This window comes from Chiloscyllium plagiosum, unplaced genomic scaffold (genome assembly GCF_004010195.1).
Source record: "Chiloscyllium plagiosum isolate BGI_BamShark_2017 unplaced genomic scaffold, ASM401019v2 scaf_14365, whole genome shotgun sequence".
Taxonomy (NCBI): Eukaryota; Metazoa; Chordata; class Chondrichthyes; order Orectolobiformes; family Hemiscylliidae; genus Chiloscyllium; species Chiloscyllium plagiosum.
This window is the reverse complement of record NW_025209294.1, coordinates 1-16,244: the sequence shown is the minus strand read 5'-3', so window position 1 is coordinate 16,244 and position 16,244 is coordinate 1. Positions and strand designations below refer to the sequence as shown.

At 47.8% G+C, this 16,244-nt stretch overlaps 1 protein-coding gene across 2 annotated transcripts; it reads right to left on the bottom strand.

Moving 5' to 3' along the window:
• Positions 1-275: 275 nt before the first annotated feature.
• Positions 276-13,834, bottom strand: LOC122546781 (G patch domain-containing protein 1-like). Of its 2 annotated transcripts, none has more exons than XM_043685416.1 (10): positions 13,531-13,834; positions 12,643-12,821; positions 11,502-11,629; positions 10,187-10,311; positions 9,913-10,097; positions 5,701-5,899; positions 4,723-4,824; positions 2,230-2,381; positions 1,310-1,467; positions 276-370 (listed from the first exon to the last, which is right to left on the bottom strand). In XM_043685416.1, exons 1-10 carry the CDS (start codon positions 13,826-13,828, stop codon positions 313-315), a joined length of 1,584 nt encoding a protein of 527 aa, XP_043541351.1. In that variant the 5' UTR covers positions 13,829-13,834; the 3' UTR covers positions 276-312. The 2 variants fall into 2 exon arrangements, with proteins under 2 accessions (XP_043541351.1, XP_043541352.1); XM_043685417.1 differs by having other exon boundaries at positions 9,913-10,094.
• Between the last annotated feature and the right edge of the window lie 2,410 nt (positions 13,835-16,244).

Below are 16,244 nucleotides of genomic sequence, written 5' to 3'. Positions count from 1 at the left end.
GGCAGTCATTTCTGAGATGTCTTCGATGTAGGGGAGAGTGGCTAGGGTTTGTGGACGTGTTTTGTCTGCTTGGTTGGGTTTGTTGCTGAGAAATCACCAGACTTGTTCATTGGGTACCCATTCTTTTTTAATAGACTGTCGAGGTGATTTTTCTCTGCTCTGCATAGTTCCTCTGTGCTGCAGTGAGAGGTGGCTCAATGAAATAATGTTCTGATGCAGCTTCATTTGTGGGTGTTGGGGTGATTGCTTCTGTAGTTCAGTATTTGTTCCGTATGTGTTGTTTTCCTGTAGACACTGGTCTGAAGTTCCCCATTAGCTGTTCGCTCTACTGTGACATCTAGGAATGGCAGCTTGTTGCTGTTTTCCTTCTCTAAGGAGGGTATTATTGATGGTCTTAATGAGGAAACCTTCAAGTAGAGCATTGGCTATTCTCCAGTTCTCTGGGACTGAAGGATTTGGGTGATGGAGTTTAATCTGAACAAATGTGAGGAGATGCTTTTTGGAAGGGCTAATGTAGGAGGAGAGTATACAGTAAATGGCAGGTCCCTTAGCAGCAACATACAGAGGGAGCTGGGCATCCAGGTCCCACAGTTCCCTGAAAGGAGCATCACAAGAGGATAAGGTGGTCTGGAGGACATATTGCATCCTTACCTTCATTGGTCGGGGCATACAGCATGAAAATTGGCGACTCATGTTGTAGCTGTACAGGACTTTATTTAAGCCACAGTTCTGGGTGCCATGCTACCAGAAAGATGTGGAGGCTTTGGAGAGGGTACAGAGATATTTACCAGGATGCTGCCTTGATTTGGAGGGTATTAGCTATGAGGAGATATTGGACAAACTTGGTTTGTTTTCAGTTGAATGTCAGAGGATGAGGAAGCAACTTGACAGAAGTTTACAAAATTGACAGGCATGGATAGAATGGATAGTCGAGTCTTTCTCCCAGAGTAGAAATGTCAATATCTAGGGGACATAGGTGAAAGGTAAAACAGGGAAAATTTACAGGAGATGTGAGAGGCAGGTGTTTTACACAGAGGGTGGTTAAGTACATGGAATGTACTACCAGAGATGGAGATGGATACAATACCAATGTTTAAGAGGCATTCTTGACAGGTACAGGAACAGCCAGGGTATAAAAGGATATTGACTATGTAGAGACAAAAGGTTTTAGTTTGGAAAGGTTGGCATAGTGCTGCTGGGCCAAAGGGTCTGTTCCTGTGCTGTACTGTTTTTTATTATTCTTTTAAATGAGGTAAGCACAAAGGGTTATATGACCGACTCCTCCTCCATCTATGTTTCTAATACTCACCGCAGCAGCAGATTTGCATCAGACACAGACTGGGGGCCTGTGTGGTCACTCACACCATCACTCTGTTCAGATTCAGAGTCCCCTGAGCTGCTGTCATTGTCCTTCAGCTTCCTGCCCCTGAGCTTGGATTTGTGTTTGTGTTTTTTGTGTTTCTTTTTCTGCAGAGGAAGCAACAGAATTGCATTTCTGGAAAATTCACTCAGGATGACCCAAAGACTGCCTCACATCTAATGAAAGCTTTCAAAGTATTTTCATAGTCTCACATAAGTAGTAAATGGATAGACAATACCTCTGCGCTGACCCCCGACACAACGAGGTCCTCCCTCTGCGCTGACCCTCCGACACGGCGTGGCGCTCCCTAAAGCCTGACCCTCCGACACGGTGCGGCGCTCCCTCTGCGCTGACCCTCCGACACGGCGTGGCGCTCCCTAAAGCCTGACCCTCTGCGACGACGCGACGCTCCCTCTGCGCTGACCGTCCGACACGGCGCGGCGCTCCCTCTGCGCTGACCGTCCGAGACGGCGCGGCGCTCCCTCTGCGCTGACCGTCCGACACGGCGCGGCGCTCCCTCTGCGCTGACCGTCCGAGACGGCGCGGCGCTCCCTCTGCGCTGACCCTCCGACAAGACGCGGCGCTCCCTCTGCCCTGACCCTCCGACACGGCGTGGCGCTGACCCTCTGCCGTGGCGACGCGCTCCCTCACCACTGACCCTCCGACAGTGCAGTACCCCCTCAGCGCTGACCTTATTAACACTGGGCCAGTGTTCCTGATGCTGCATTGCACAGTCACAGAGGGATGGTGAGGTGGGGCAGTCTCTGCATTTCCTGACACACCATCTCAAAGCACCAAGGCAGCCTACATGCAGAGTGGTTTGATGTGGTTCCACATGCTCCTTTGTCTCTCACACCGACTGAACTGACCTTCTCCTTTCTCGCTTTCTTTTCCTTCCTGTCTTTGTGCTTCTTTTTCGGTTTCCCTTTCTGCTGAGCTGTACCGCTGCTGCCTTCCTCTAGCCATTTGCATCTCATTACCGGGGAAACCACAGTGTCATCAGGTGGTGGTTTGGTGTTACCTTCAGTTTAACAAAACATGAGAAAGCGAGTAGTCAATGAATGGCAGGGCACGGGAAACTCCAACAAACAGAGGGATCTCGGGGAACTTGTCCACAGATCCCCGAAGGTGGCACGGCCGGTTAAAAAGGGTGATTAAGGAGGCATACAGGACACGAGTCCATATCATTTGTAGCATAGATTATAAGAGCAGGGAGGTTATGTTGGAATGGTACAGTACTTCGATTAGGGCACAGCTGGGAAACTGTGTGCATTTCTGATCTCACCTCTATAGGAAGGATGTGATTACACTGGAGGGAGGGGCTGCAGAGGAGATTCACCAGGATGTCACCTGGAATGGAGCATTTGAGTGATGGAGAGGCTGGATAAGCTCGGGATGTTTTCTTTGGAGCAGAAACAGCTGAGTGGGGACCCCGACAGGGGTGTAAGATCATGGGGGATCGTGGACAGGGTGAATAGAAAGCAGCTGTTGCCCTTAGTCAAAGGGACAATGACGAGGTTTCTTCAGTTTACAATCAAAGGCAGGAGGCTCAGAAGGGAATTCAAGAAAACACCTTTGAACAGAGGATGATGTCAATCTGGAATGCACTGTCAGGGAGGGTAACCTCGCAACCTTTAGCGTTTACTTGGATGAGCCACTTAAATGTCAGAACATCAACAGCTATGGGCCCAGTGCAGGTGAAGAGGAGTTTTTGCTGCTGCAGACCCGATGAATCTTTGCTGTACTGTGACAACGCACTGTCCATCAGTGATCCACTGAGAGCATGTGTCATACTGGGCACTGCCCACATAAAGGACATTCTGTCAAAGCTTTTCATCTTTAGCTCATCAAGACATTTCACAGGAAATACCAATATTCAGGGAAATCCCCATTATACTGCAGGAGGGTGCTGATTATAAGATCAGTGGACTCTGATTGATACAGATATTGACATGGAGATTGCACCTGGCAATGATGATTGACAGTTCATTGCCAGCTTTAGATTAGATTATTTACAGTGTGGAAACAGGCCCTTCAGCCCAACAGGTCCACACTGACACCCCCGAAGCGCAACCCACCCAAACCCATTCCCCTACATTTACCCCTTCACCTAACACTACCGGCAATTTAGTATGGCCAGTTCACCTGACCTGCACATCTTTGGACTGTGGGAGGAAACCGGAGCACCCGGAGGAAACCCACACAGACACGGGGAGAATGTGTAAACTCCACACAGACAGTCGCCTGAGGCGGGAATTGAACCTGGGTCTCTGGCGCTTGAGGCAGCAGTGCTAACCACTGTGCCACCGTGCCGCCCACATCTTTGTTTAAATTTCTTCTACCAACGGGAACCAGAAGGGTCAGCGGGAACGGAGAGGAGTGGGTCAGCTGGAGTATAGCAGGGTCAGGGGTCAGTAGGCCCGGAGCAGAGCGGTAACTTGGGAAGGGGAGAGAGGGGAGGACAGCTGGGACAGAGGGTTGGGGGGGTCAGTGGGGAGGAGGAGTCAGAGGGGATGGGGGTGGTCATCAGAGGGGACGGGGGGAGGGTGGGGGAGATGGTACTGGATGGGAACTGATGGAGCCCAGTCAGACCCATGTGGAAGCCCTTACAGAAAGACAGTCCTGTCTGTCTTTTTAGCTCTCTTTCTTATTCTCTTAACTTATCCTATGTATATTTATAACGTACTGTAACATTTTATTTATTTTCTCTAATTATTGTACTGAAGTTTTGTACCTGGGTACTCTGTCCCTAAGACGGCACCATATTGCTGACATTGTACACTCTCACTGTCCCCTCGTTCTCTTGGAACTTGAGTACACGGGACAATAAACCTCATTCCAATTCCCTTCCGTCTGCTCACTGACCTGCCTGCCATTGGCAATGGTCTCTCCCTTTCCTTTTGCTTGTTTTTATACGTGTTGTGAGTGTTACACATTTATTGACCATCCCTGATTGCCCAGAAAGCCACATTGCTGTGGGTCTGGAGTCACGTGCTGGTCAGAGTTCCTTCCAAGTGGTTTCACGGTCACCATTCAAGACCAGATTGTTTTAAACTGAATTTAAATTCCACCAGCTGCTATTGCCCCAGAGTAGTTGTTGGGACCTTGGGATTCCCAGTCCAATTTCATTTCCTTGACATCAGGTAGAATAAGTTGCAGGTTATGTAGAGACATGTTTTCATTCAATTCCTGCTCATGGCACAAGTGGCAATGCTTTAAACAGCCTTTTGATTCACCAGCACTATTTCTTAACACATATTACTGTATATTGCCCCTAAATGCATAACCAGTGTTTTATGAAGTCTTTAGGATAACTGCCTTGCTCTGCATCAACAGTATTAAGACAGGGATTAGTATCTCACCAAAGCGGAGAGCTGGAGGGAGCTGGGGCCCGAACTCTTCCCCGCCTTTCGGATTCTCTGGGCTGCACTGCACAGGCTGTGGCCTTCCATCAAGTTCCTTCACTAAGGCAGACAACAAGAAACCACTCTCAGTCAAAACATCCACCAATGGCCAGAAAGTACACTGAGAGATCAGCTGTGAGCAAATCTCCTCGCTGTCACTCTGGTGAAATTCTGCACATGAGCAATAGATAAAACTGTGGAGAACTGATCATTAGAATCAAAAACAGTACATATAATGTACACAGAGTACAGTTTCTGTGACAATATTCCCCATCACACACTTCCAGGACAGGTATAGCACAGAGTAAAGCTCTCTCTGTTCTTTGAAACAGAAAGTAAAGCTTCTTCTACACTGTCTCTCAATAGCCAGCACAGGGACAGCATGGGGTTAGATAGAGAGTAAAGCGCTCTCTCATTAAACACACCCAGGTCAGGAACAGCACAGGGTTAGAGTAAAGCTCATGCACCACTCACAGCACAGGAGAAAGTGAGGACTGCAGATGCTGGAGACCAGAGTTGAAAAATGTGTTGCTGGAAAAACACAGCAGGCCAGGCAGCATCCAAGGAGCAGGAGAATCGACGTTTCAGGCATAAGCCCTTCTTCAGTACAGCCCCGTAGGGTAGAGTCTGTAAGGTATTGAGATGGAAATGTGTTGCTGGAAAAGCGCAGCAGGTCAGGCAGCATCTAGGGAACAGGAGAATCGACGTTTCGGGCATTAGCCCTTCTCCTGTTCCCTAGATGCTGCCTGACCTGCTGCGCTTTTCCAGCAACACATTTCCATCTCTGATCTCCAGCATCTGCAGACCTCACTTTCTCCTCTGTAAGGTATTGTAATGGCTACTCTCTAGAAATGTTGCATTGAGTCATTCGAAAGGAAACATCATTCCAACCAAAGGGTTGAAGGTAGCCAATCACAGAGTGCTGACCAAACTAACCTGGCTGAAGGTCTGCTGGAGGGTTAGGAGGTCCAGACTGTACTGAAACACGTCCCCCAGGAGCAGGGTCCACTTCACTGGTGTCCTCACCTTCATCCTCTTCAGAGGAGGAAGATGAAGACTTCTCCTCAGATGAGCTGGTGAAGATAGCTTTAAACAAGTCCATGGATGGCCGCTTTCCTTCCCCCTCAGCATCTTCCTGCAAGAAGGATAGAATATTACCTTTAATAATGTAGCAAAACTCAACAGTTATCCAATCAAATACTTTGATGGATCCACAGCCACAGTATTGCATCCAGTTCTGGTCAGCATGCTTTACAAAGGACAGGAAGGTTTCTCAGAGTGCAGAGTTGATTTAACAGACTGGTTGCATGGAGGGGGGAGTGGAGCTGCCAGGTTTGGTTGGAGAAACTGGGGCCGTTTGCCTTGGAGAAGAGGGGAAAGTGGAATGTTTCTGAAAAGATTATTTAAGGTAGACAGAGGGAAAATGGCTCTCCTACTCTATCATCTGATTCTGTTCTTTCTCACACGTCTCATTACCTCCTCGTTCACTGTATTAATTGTTATTCACTCCAGGTAGAATGTTCTCCCCACTCTGGGTAAAGAACCTCCCTCCAAATTACCAGTTGTATTTTTTGTTGACTCTCTTAGATCTGGCCTTCTTCCAAAGAGAAGACCATTGGAAGTATAAAAAAAAACAGATAAAAAGACACAGCCAGCATGGTGTCAGGAGTGGTTAGCCATGTTTAATGAAGTTGCAATCACTGGATGTGGAGGTAAAATTCACTCATGGAGCTGTCCAATTTAAAACAACACTGAGTGCGAACTAGGCCCAAGGATTGTCCGTACCTGAAATGTGGCCAACAGTGTTAGCCTGACCGGATCAGGCTGCGACTGGAGTCACATATAGACCAGACCGGATCAGAGTGGGAATGGAGTCACATATACACAAGACCGGATCAGTGTGTGACTGGAGTCACATATAGACCAGACCGGATCAGTGTGGGATTGGAGTCACATATAGACCAGACCGGATCAGTGTGGGACTGGAGTCACATATAGACCAGACCGGATCAGTGTGGGACTGGAGTCACATATAGACCAGACCGGATCAGTGTGGGACTGGAGTCATATATAGACCAGACCGGATCAGTGTGGGACTGGAGTCACATATAGACCAGACCGGATCAGGGTGGGACTGGAGTCATATATAGACCAGACCGGATCAGAGTGGGAATGGAGTCACATATAGACCAGACCGGATCAGTGTGGGACTGGAGTCACATATAGACCAGACCGGATCAGTGTGGGAATGGAGTCACATATAGACCAGACCGGATCAGTGTGGGAATGGAGTCACATATAGACCAGACCGGATCAGTGTGGGACTGGAGTCACATATAGACCAGACCGGATCAGGGTGGGACTGCAGTCATATATAGACCAGACCGGATCAGGGTGGGACTGGAGTCACATATAGACCAGACCGGATCAGGGTGGGACTGGAGTCATATATAGACCAGACCGGATCAGAGTGGGAATGGAGTCACATATAGACCAGACCGGATCAGTGTGGGACTGGAGTCACATATAGACCAGACCGGATCAGGGTGGGACTGGAGTCATATATAGACCAGACCGGATCAGAGTGGGAATGGAGTCACAGGAGTCACATATAGATCAGACTGGATCAGTGTGGGACTGGAGTCACATATAGATCAGACTGGATCAGTGTGGGACTGGAGTCACATATAGATCAGACTGGATCAGTGTGGGACTGGAGTCACATATAGATCAGACCGGATCAGTGTGGGACTGGAGTCACATATAGATCAGACTGGATCAGTGTGGGACTGGAGTCACATATAGATCAGACTGGATCAGTGTGGGACTGGAGTCACATATAGATCAGACTGGATCAGTGTGGGACTGGAGTCACATATAGATCAGACTGGATCAGTGTGGGACTGGAGTCACATATAGATCAGACTGGATCAGTGTGGGACTGGAGTCACATATAGATCAGACTGGATCAGTGTGGGACTGGAGTCACATATAGATCAGACCGGATCACTGTGGGACTGGAGTCACATATAGACCAGACCAGATCAGTGTGGGACTGGAGTCACATATAGATCAGACCGGATCACTGTTGGACTGGAGTCACATATAGACCAGACCGGATCAGTGCCTGAGTGGAGTCACATATAGACCAGACCGGATCAGTGTGGGACTGGAGTCACATATAGACCAGACCGGATCAGACTGGGACTGGAGTCACATATAGACCAGACCAGATCAGGCTGTGACTGGAGTCACATATAGACCAGACCGGACCAGAGTGACTGGAGTCACATATCGACCAGACCGGATCAGTGTGGGACTGGAGTCACATATAGATCAGTCCGGATCAGTGTGGGACTGGAGTCACATATAGACCAGACCGGATCAGGCTGCGACTGGGGTCACATATAAACCAGACCGGATCAGTGTGGGACTGGAGACACATATAGACCAGACCGGATCAGTGTGGGACTGGAGTCACATATAGAACAGACCAGATCAGTGTGGGACTGGAGTCACATATAGATCAGACCGGATCAGTGTAGGACTGGAGTCACATATAGACCAGACCGGATCAGTGCGTGACTGGAGTCACATATAGACCAGACCGGATCAGTGTGGGACTGGAGTCACATATAGACCAGACCGGATCAGACTGGGACGGGAGTCACATATCGACCAGACCGGATCAGTGTGGGACTGGAGTCACATATAGATCAGACCGGATCAGTGTGGGACTGGAGTCACATATAGACCAGACCGGATTAGGCTGCGACTGGAGTCACATATAAACCAGACAGGATCAGTGTGGGACTGAAGTCACATATAGACCAGACCGGATCAGTGTGGCACTGGAGTCACCTATAGTCCAGACCAGATCAGAGGGGGACTGGAGTCACATATAGACCAGACCAGAGTGACTGGAGTCACATATTGACCAGACCGGATCAGTGTGGGACTGGAGTCACATATAGACCCGACCGGATCAGTGTGGGACTGGAGTCACATATAGACCAGACCGGATCAGTGTGTGACTGGAGTCACATATAGACCAGACCGGATCAGGCTGTGACTGGAGTCACAAATAGACCAGACCAGATCAGTCTGGGACTGGAGTCACATATAGACCAGACCGGATCAGTCTGGGACTGGAGTCACATATAGACCAGACCGGATGAGAGTGTGACTGGAGTCACATATAGACCAGACCGGATCAGAGTGGGACTGGAGTCACATACAGACCAGACCGGATCAGTGTGGGACTGGAGTCACATATAGACCTGACCGGATCAGAGTGGGACTGGAGTCACATATAGACCAAACCGGTTCAGAGTGGGACTGGTGTCACATATAGACCAGACCGGATCTGTGTGGGACTGGAGTCATATATAGACCAGACTGGATCAGTCTGGGACTGGAGTCACATATAGACCAGACCGGATCAGGCTGCGACTGGAGTCACATATAGACCAGACCGGAGTCGCATATAGACCAGACGGGATCAGGGTGGGACTGGAGTCACGTATAGTCCAGACCAGATCAGTGTGGGTCTGGAGTCACATATAGACCAGACCAGAGTGGGACTGGAGTCACATATAGACCAGACCAGATCAGTGTGGGACTGGAGTCACATATAGACCAGACCGGATCAGTGTGGGACTGGAGTCACATGTAGACCAGACCGGATCAGTGTGGAACTCGAGTCACACATAGACCAGACCGGATCAGAGTGGTACTGGAGTCGCATATAGTCCAGACTGAATCAGAGTGGGACTGGAGTCACATATAGACCAGACCGGATCAGTGTGTGACTGTAGTCACATATAGAGCAGACCGGATCAGTGTGGGACTGGAGTCACATATAGACCATACCGAATCAGACTGCGACTGGAGTCACATATAGACCAGACCGAATCAGACTGTGACTGGAGTCACATATAGACCAGACCGAATCAGACTGCGACTGGAGTCACATATAGACCAGACCGAATCAGACTGCGACTGGAGTCATGGGTGACTTTTCTGAACAATTCTTATCAATATTTCTACACAATAATCCCTCGGAGTCCATATCAGCCGGATTCACATGTCCGCACCTCTCCTCTTGATTTGGCTATCAGACAATCCCCTCGCGGAGCGCATTCTCACCAGCTCTGCAGTTTCGGTTTCTGGGCCTTGTTGGACTTCTTTTTCCGTTTGCTGAATTAAACTTGTTTCGCCTGTAGAATCCGATCCAATCAATCCGGAAGCATGATCAGTCAGACCTTTCTCCTTATCCTCTGCTGACACGTCCCACCGAGATGGTCTCCTGGATTCAGGAGATTTCAGAGCTGCTGCACGAAACAGCAGAGAATACATTACACATCCATTAACGCAGGGACACGCTCAAAGGTCGCACATTGATTTTATAATAGATACTCACTAGTATGTTTTATAGTTTCCGTTTTAGATTCCAGTTTTCGGGGTTCAGGAGCCGTGTGGACATTTAAAAAGTTGAACACCGAATATTTATCCCTCTTGACCTTGAGCAGCCCAGACTTTGTGGACCTGCAGAATGATGTAAATAACAAGCTGTGGCCATCAGGAGGCAGTGTGGGTTAACAGAGCAAAGACCCGACCAGCAGCAGCTCATTCAGGCAGAGGCAGAGCAGCAATGTGTCAACATCCATATTCAACAAGCAACTCCAGGGTTCCTGGATTCACCTCATCCCATTTCATCAACCTTCTCAGGAGGAGGGAATGATTGTCGATTTGAGCCCACTCTGAAGAAAGTCAGACAATACAGGATTGAGGTAATGCTACCCCTTCGGAGACAGAGGATCAGGGCTTGGCCATTCAAACCTGATGTTGATCTGAGCAATGCCATGCTGCTTTCTAGAAGCTGGAGGAGGAAGGAGTCAAGATTGAGCAGCCTTGGGAATTGTTTTGGGATAAGGAAATGCTGCCTGATAACAGCCTTGTGTTTGGCTGAACTACAAGATATTGTAAAGCTGTAAATGCCAAGAGCAGCAGTGTGCAGGAAACACCCAAAGATTGCAGAGCGAGAAACATTCATCGCTTTCATTCTGTCTCTAACCCCATGGAGGAAACCGGGAAAGAAAGAATTCCAAGTTCATCTGATCAACCATGAGGAGATCGAAGAACAACCATCACCTACAGAAAACAGGATATCATCATTGTGAGAAATGAACTTGCACGGTCTGGAAATTTGTTTCCTTTCTCCACCCCGATAGACAGGTTAACTGTTTGTCTTTTGTTTTTCTTCACTGTAAATGTGTTTGTGGGTGTAAGGTTCCAAAGGAGTAAAGTCTAAGTTGCATAAATTAGAAATTGTTTTTACTGTTCTTTTTAAAAGCCAAATCTTTATTTTACTGTTACTGAAGGAACATATTAATCACTTCAGACCTGAATAATAATCAATCAGGCAGAGTGATCGCCTTGGTGGTCTCATTGGGAGTTATATTAAACAGTTTGTGATGGCTATGGAACAGTGGGACACAACAAACAGCACACCCTACCCAGGTCATCACGGTAGCATTGGCACAGCCCTACCATTGCCATAGGGCTACTCTCTCAGGGAGGAGAGGGGCAGAGGGGGGCACCATTAGTGGAGATTTAACCGAGAGTCACTTCGCCTTGGGCAAGGGGAAAGGCTGAGAAGGAGAGTCCTTCACGGTTACCTGAGCCAATTGTGACAAAGTCCCAGTGTGAGGGACTGATTATAATTCTGTACATACCCTGGGTAAGGATCAGGGACATTGAATCGTTTGCAGAGAAGTTTCTCGGGATGCCATTCAAACTTGTCCCTGGTGAGACGACCAAACATCTTCATTTTTACTGCAGCCTCTTGGTCATTGACGTCACTCTGAGGAAGAGGAGAGTCATCACAGGGTGAATCAGATCCTCACTACAAGGCATTCAAATACAAGACAAGCCTGTCTTCAGGGGGGTAGTGGTTTGTGGGAGGGAGTAGAATACTAAAGGGATGAGACTGAATTCTCTTTTTGGTTGCCTTGTCTTTTTTTCCCTCTGATTATTTGAATTCTGCTCTGATTGTGACTGAGCTGAGTAAGTGAAGCTCACAGGCAGAATCCAATCACTCCTAGTTTGGGCAGTTCAGGACAATACATAATGCCAGATTGTGAGCCAAGTCATACACACAGCATAGACAATCACTATCCACAGGAATGAAGGGAAACTAGTCAGTTATAACGAATTATCATTCTTTAAGTCAATGCCAGAGATGTGTGCAATGTGGCCACTTTTGGCTGTCCCTGCAATCCCTGAGCCTCCATACAACAGTACAACACAGGAACAAGCCCTCTGGCCCAATACATCTGTGCCAACCATGATGCCATTTTCAAATAGAACCCCTACAGTGTGGAAGCAGGTCATTCAGCCCACAGAATCCACACTAGCCCTCTGAACAGCATCCACCCTAATCCACCACATCTCTATAACCCTACATTTCCAATGGCCAATCTATTTAATGTGCACATCTCTGGATCCTATGGGCAATGTAACAGGGCCAATCCTCCTAACCTGCACATTGCTGGGCTGAAGCACCCAGAGGAAACCAACACAGACACGTGGAGAATGTTTGTGTGGAGTTTGCTCAGTCACCCACAGCTGGAATCAAACCCAGGTCTGTGGTGCTGTGAGGGCAGCAGTGCTAACCACTGAGCCACCGTGCAGCCCCAGATGTAATCCCACTGCTGGCACGTGGTCTGTATTTCTCAAGTCTCTACCCATTCATATGTCTGTCTAAATGCCTCTAAAACAGTGCTATTGTATCTGTATCTCCCATCTCCCCAGCAGCATGTTCCTGGCATCGAACGGTGTCTGTGCAGTTCCCTCTCTGGCTCAGCATTACTGTACCTCCTGTTGTTCAAGCACTTCCACTTTGTCCGTGTCGTCTGAAACCATGGCCCGAGTGAAGCGGGACGACAGTGAGGCACTGGTGGAACGATACAGCATTGCTGCTCGGCTGAACTCATACTGCTCCCGCTCTCGCTCCCACTCGGTCATGTTCGGGTCCAAGCAGCTGGCCAGGGCACCTGGGGGCAGAGGGTCCATCAATGCCAGGTTTGATTAACGGGGCTGGCTACATCGACTCAATTCCTATTCTCCTAAATAAGGTGAGCAAGGGGTGATCTCGGCAAGACATTTAAAATGATTAGAGATAATAGGCTTTGTTTTGAGAGAGAAACTATTTCAACTGGAGTGAATGTCCAATATGTAGCATCTAAACCTTACATTCTGAAACGAGCCGTTCAAGGGTAATGTCACAAAAAAGGTGTGGAATTCTCCCCCAAGGGAAGACATTTCTGCTTGGGCTGAATTGAAAATTTTCAAACAAAGGCAATAGATTGTCACAAAACTAAAATACTGCAGATGCTGGAAGTCTGAACTAAAACCAAAATACTGGAACTACTCAGCAAATCAGGCAGCATTTACAAAATGAAAAATAGAGTTAATGTCTCAGGTTGCCTGTTGACTGACTAACTAATGAAAGTTAAGGATAGCAGAGTTCTGAAGACCAAACCACAACAGACTAGACTGTAAACACACAAGTGTTTAGATCAGAGTGGTGCTGGAAAAGCACAGATCAGGCAGCATCCGAGGAGCAGGAAAACCGACATTTCGGGCAAAAGCTGCCTGACCTGCTGTGCTTTTCCAGCACCATTCTGATCTAAACTCTGGTTTCCAGCATCTGCAGTCCTCACTTGCCTTGTAAACATACAACCTTGATCTTGGGTAACTTACGGCTTTGGCCTGAGTTAAGCTTCTCCACATATTCCTCATATCTCTTCTGTTTCTCTGGATTCTTTAGAAAGGGTTTAAATTCAGTCGAACTTGTCAGCCTTGCTCCAAGTGCAGGAAGCTGGGAATCGCTGGGTTTCTTCGAGGCTGGTGCCTGGCTCTGGACAGGCAGCTTCCTGGAAACTGCCTCCTGCTGCAGTCTCTCCTTGTCTTTCACTGTTAGCAGTTCAAACACTGAGCCAGGACCTGTTAAAACAAGCATCCAATACCGCTCACCTTCACTAGAAACCATCCAGGACATAAATGACAGAATTATATCAACATCACTTCTCCAACGATAACCAGCAGGAACTTCATTTATGGAGCACCTTTAAGAGGGGAAACCAGTCCTGGCAGTTTCACAGGAGCATGGTCTTAAACATTTAACACTAAGCCACACTCACTCCAAGTAAATCAAAAGCTTGTGCAAAGCAGAAGATTTTAATGAGTAACTTAATTAAAGAAGGAGAATGGAATGGTGTTGTTTGGAAAATACAAAAGTCTTAAAAGGCACAGGTAGTTGAAGGCACATCCAACAATGATAGAGCCAGGAAAACGGAGAATGCAGAAAGCCAGAATTTGATGAACACAAATATCTCAACACAGTTACTCAGCAATAACCTGCTCAGTTGGGCTCCAAGGCCACGTTTGGGTTCCCCAGGGGCACTCAGCTCCTGATCTCATTATTGCCTTGGTTCAAACATGGACAGACAGCTGAATTCCAGAGGGGAGGGGAGAGTCACTGCCCTCAACATCAAGGGTGCATTCGACCGAGTGTGGTATCAAGGAGCTCTGGCAAAGCAGGAATCAATGGGTATCAGGGGGCAAACACTATGGTAATCGGAATCACTCCTAGAAAATAGGAAGATGGTGGTGGTTGTTGGAGGTCAGTCATCTCAGCTCCAGGACACCTCTGCAGGAGTCCCTCAGGGTAGTGTCCTAGACCCAACCATCTTCAGCTGCTTCATCAATGACCTTCCCTCAATCAGAAGGTCAGAACAGGAGTCAATGGGTATCAGGAGGCAAACTCAGGGGCCAGGTGATTGGAATCATACCTGGCACATAGGAAGATATTCACCAATGATTGTACAATGTTCAGCACCATGTTCAAATGCAACAAGACCTGGACAGTATCTGGGTTTGGGCTGACAGGTGACAACCAGCATTCTGGTTACATAGTTGCCTGGCAATGACAATCTCCAACAGCAGAGAATCTAATCATTGCTCTTAATATTCAATGACATTACTCTCACTGAATCCCTCCTATCAACATCCTGAGGATTGACCAGAAACCGAATTCCAGCAATTGTACTCAAGTCTGGAACGCTCTCCCTGCAAGTGTAGTGGATGGAGGTTCAATTGAAGCATTCCCAGGAACATAGGAATTAGGAATTGGAGTAGGCAATTCAGCCCTTTAAGCCTGCTTCACCATTTAACTTGATCATAGCTGATCTTATCCTAGTTTCAACTCCACTTTGCTGCCTGCTCCCCACAGCCCTTTATTCTACTTTTCATCAGAAACATATCTATTTCTTTCTTGAACCTATTGATTGATTTTGCCTTGCCTGCACTCTGGGCAGTTCCAGATTCACAACCCTCTGAAAGTAGTAGTTTCTCCTCATCTTAGTCTTGAACCTATCTCCTCTCAATCTATATCTATGACCTCTTGTTTGAGACTGCCCCAAAGGGGGAAAAGCTGTTCAACGTTCACTTTACCAATCCCCATTAGCATTTTATATACCTCAATCAGATCTCCCTCATTCTTCTGAACTCTAACGAGTACAGACCCAGGTTATTCAACTGCTCCTCGTACAACAGCCCTTTTCGTTCCTGGAATCAATCCAGTGAACTTCCTCTGCACTGTCTCCAGTACCACCACATTTTTCCTCAAGCAACAAGACTAAAACTGGACACAATAGACCAGGTGTGGTCTCATCAACACCTTATATAATTGTAACAATATTTCTTTCAATATTGTCGCACAGCATGGTAACAGACCCTGTAGTCCAACTGGTCCATGCTGACCAAGTCCTTTTGCAAGAAATGCTAAGGTTCCATTTGCCTTTCTCAATATATGCTGCACTTGAATCGGCACTTTCTGCAATTCATGTTCAAGAACACCCAGATCCCTGTGAATAGATGCACTTTGAACCATTGCAGATAGGGACCCTGAAATACTGTCCATTGCAGATAGAGACCCTGAGATACTGTCCATTGCAGATAGAGACCCGTGGGACACTGCCCATTGCAGATAGAGACCATGAGACACTGTCCATTGCAGATAGAGACCCGTAAGTCACTGTCCATTGCAGATGAAGACCCCGAGACACTGTCCATTGTTGATAGAGAGCCGTGCGACACTGCCCATTGCAGATAGAGACCCTGAGATACTGTCCATTGCAGATAGAGACCCTGAAATACTGTCCATTGCAGATAGAGACCCCGAGATACTGCCCATTGCAGATAGAGACCCGTGAGTCACTGTCTATTGCAGATAGAGACCCCGAGACACTGCCCATTGCAGATAGAGACCCTGAGATACTGTCCATTGCAGATAGAGACCCGTGAGACACTGTCCATTGCAGATCGAGACCCGTGAGACACTGCCCATTGCAGATAGGGACCCCGAGGCACTGTCCATTGCAGATAGGGACCCCGAGACACTGTCCATTGCAGAT

Bases quoted from the DNA above. Each gene is read 5' to 3' on its own strand.
- LOC122546781 (XM_043685416.1), bottom strand. From the start codon at position 13,828: ATGTCCTGGATGGTTTCTAGTGAAGGTGAGCGGTATTGGATGCTTGTT. The intron at 12,822-13,530 runs GTAAGTTACCCA...CTCTGCCCCCAG, and splicing joins GCTTAACTCAGGCCAAAGCC to GTGCCCTGGCCAGCTGCTTG. The intron at 11,630-12,642 runs GTACAGTAATGC...CCTCTTCCTCAG, and splicing joins AAGTGCTTGAACAACAGGAG to AGTGACGTCAATGACCAAGA.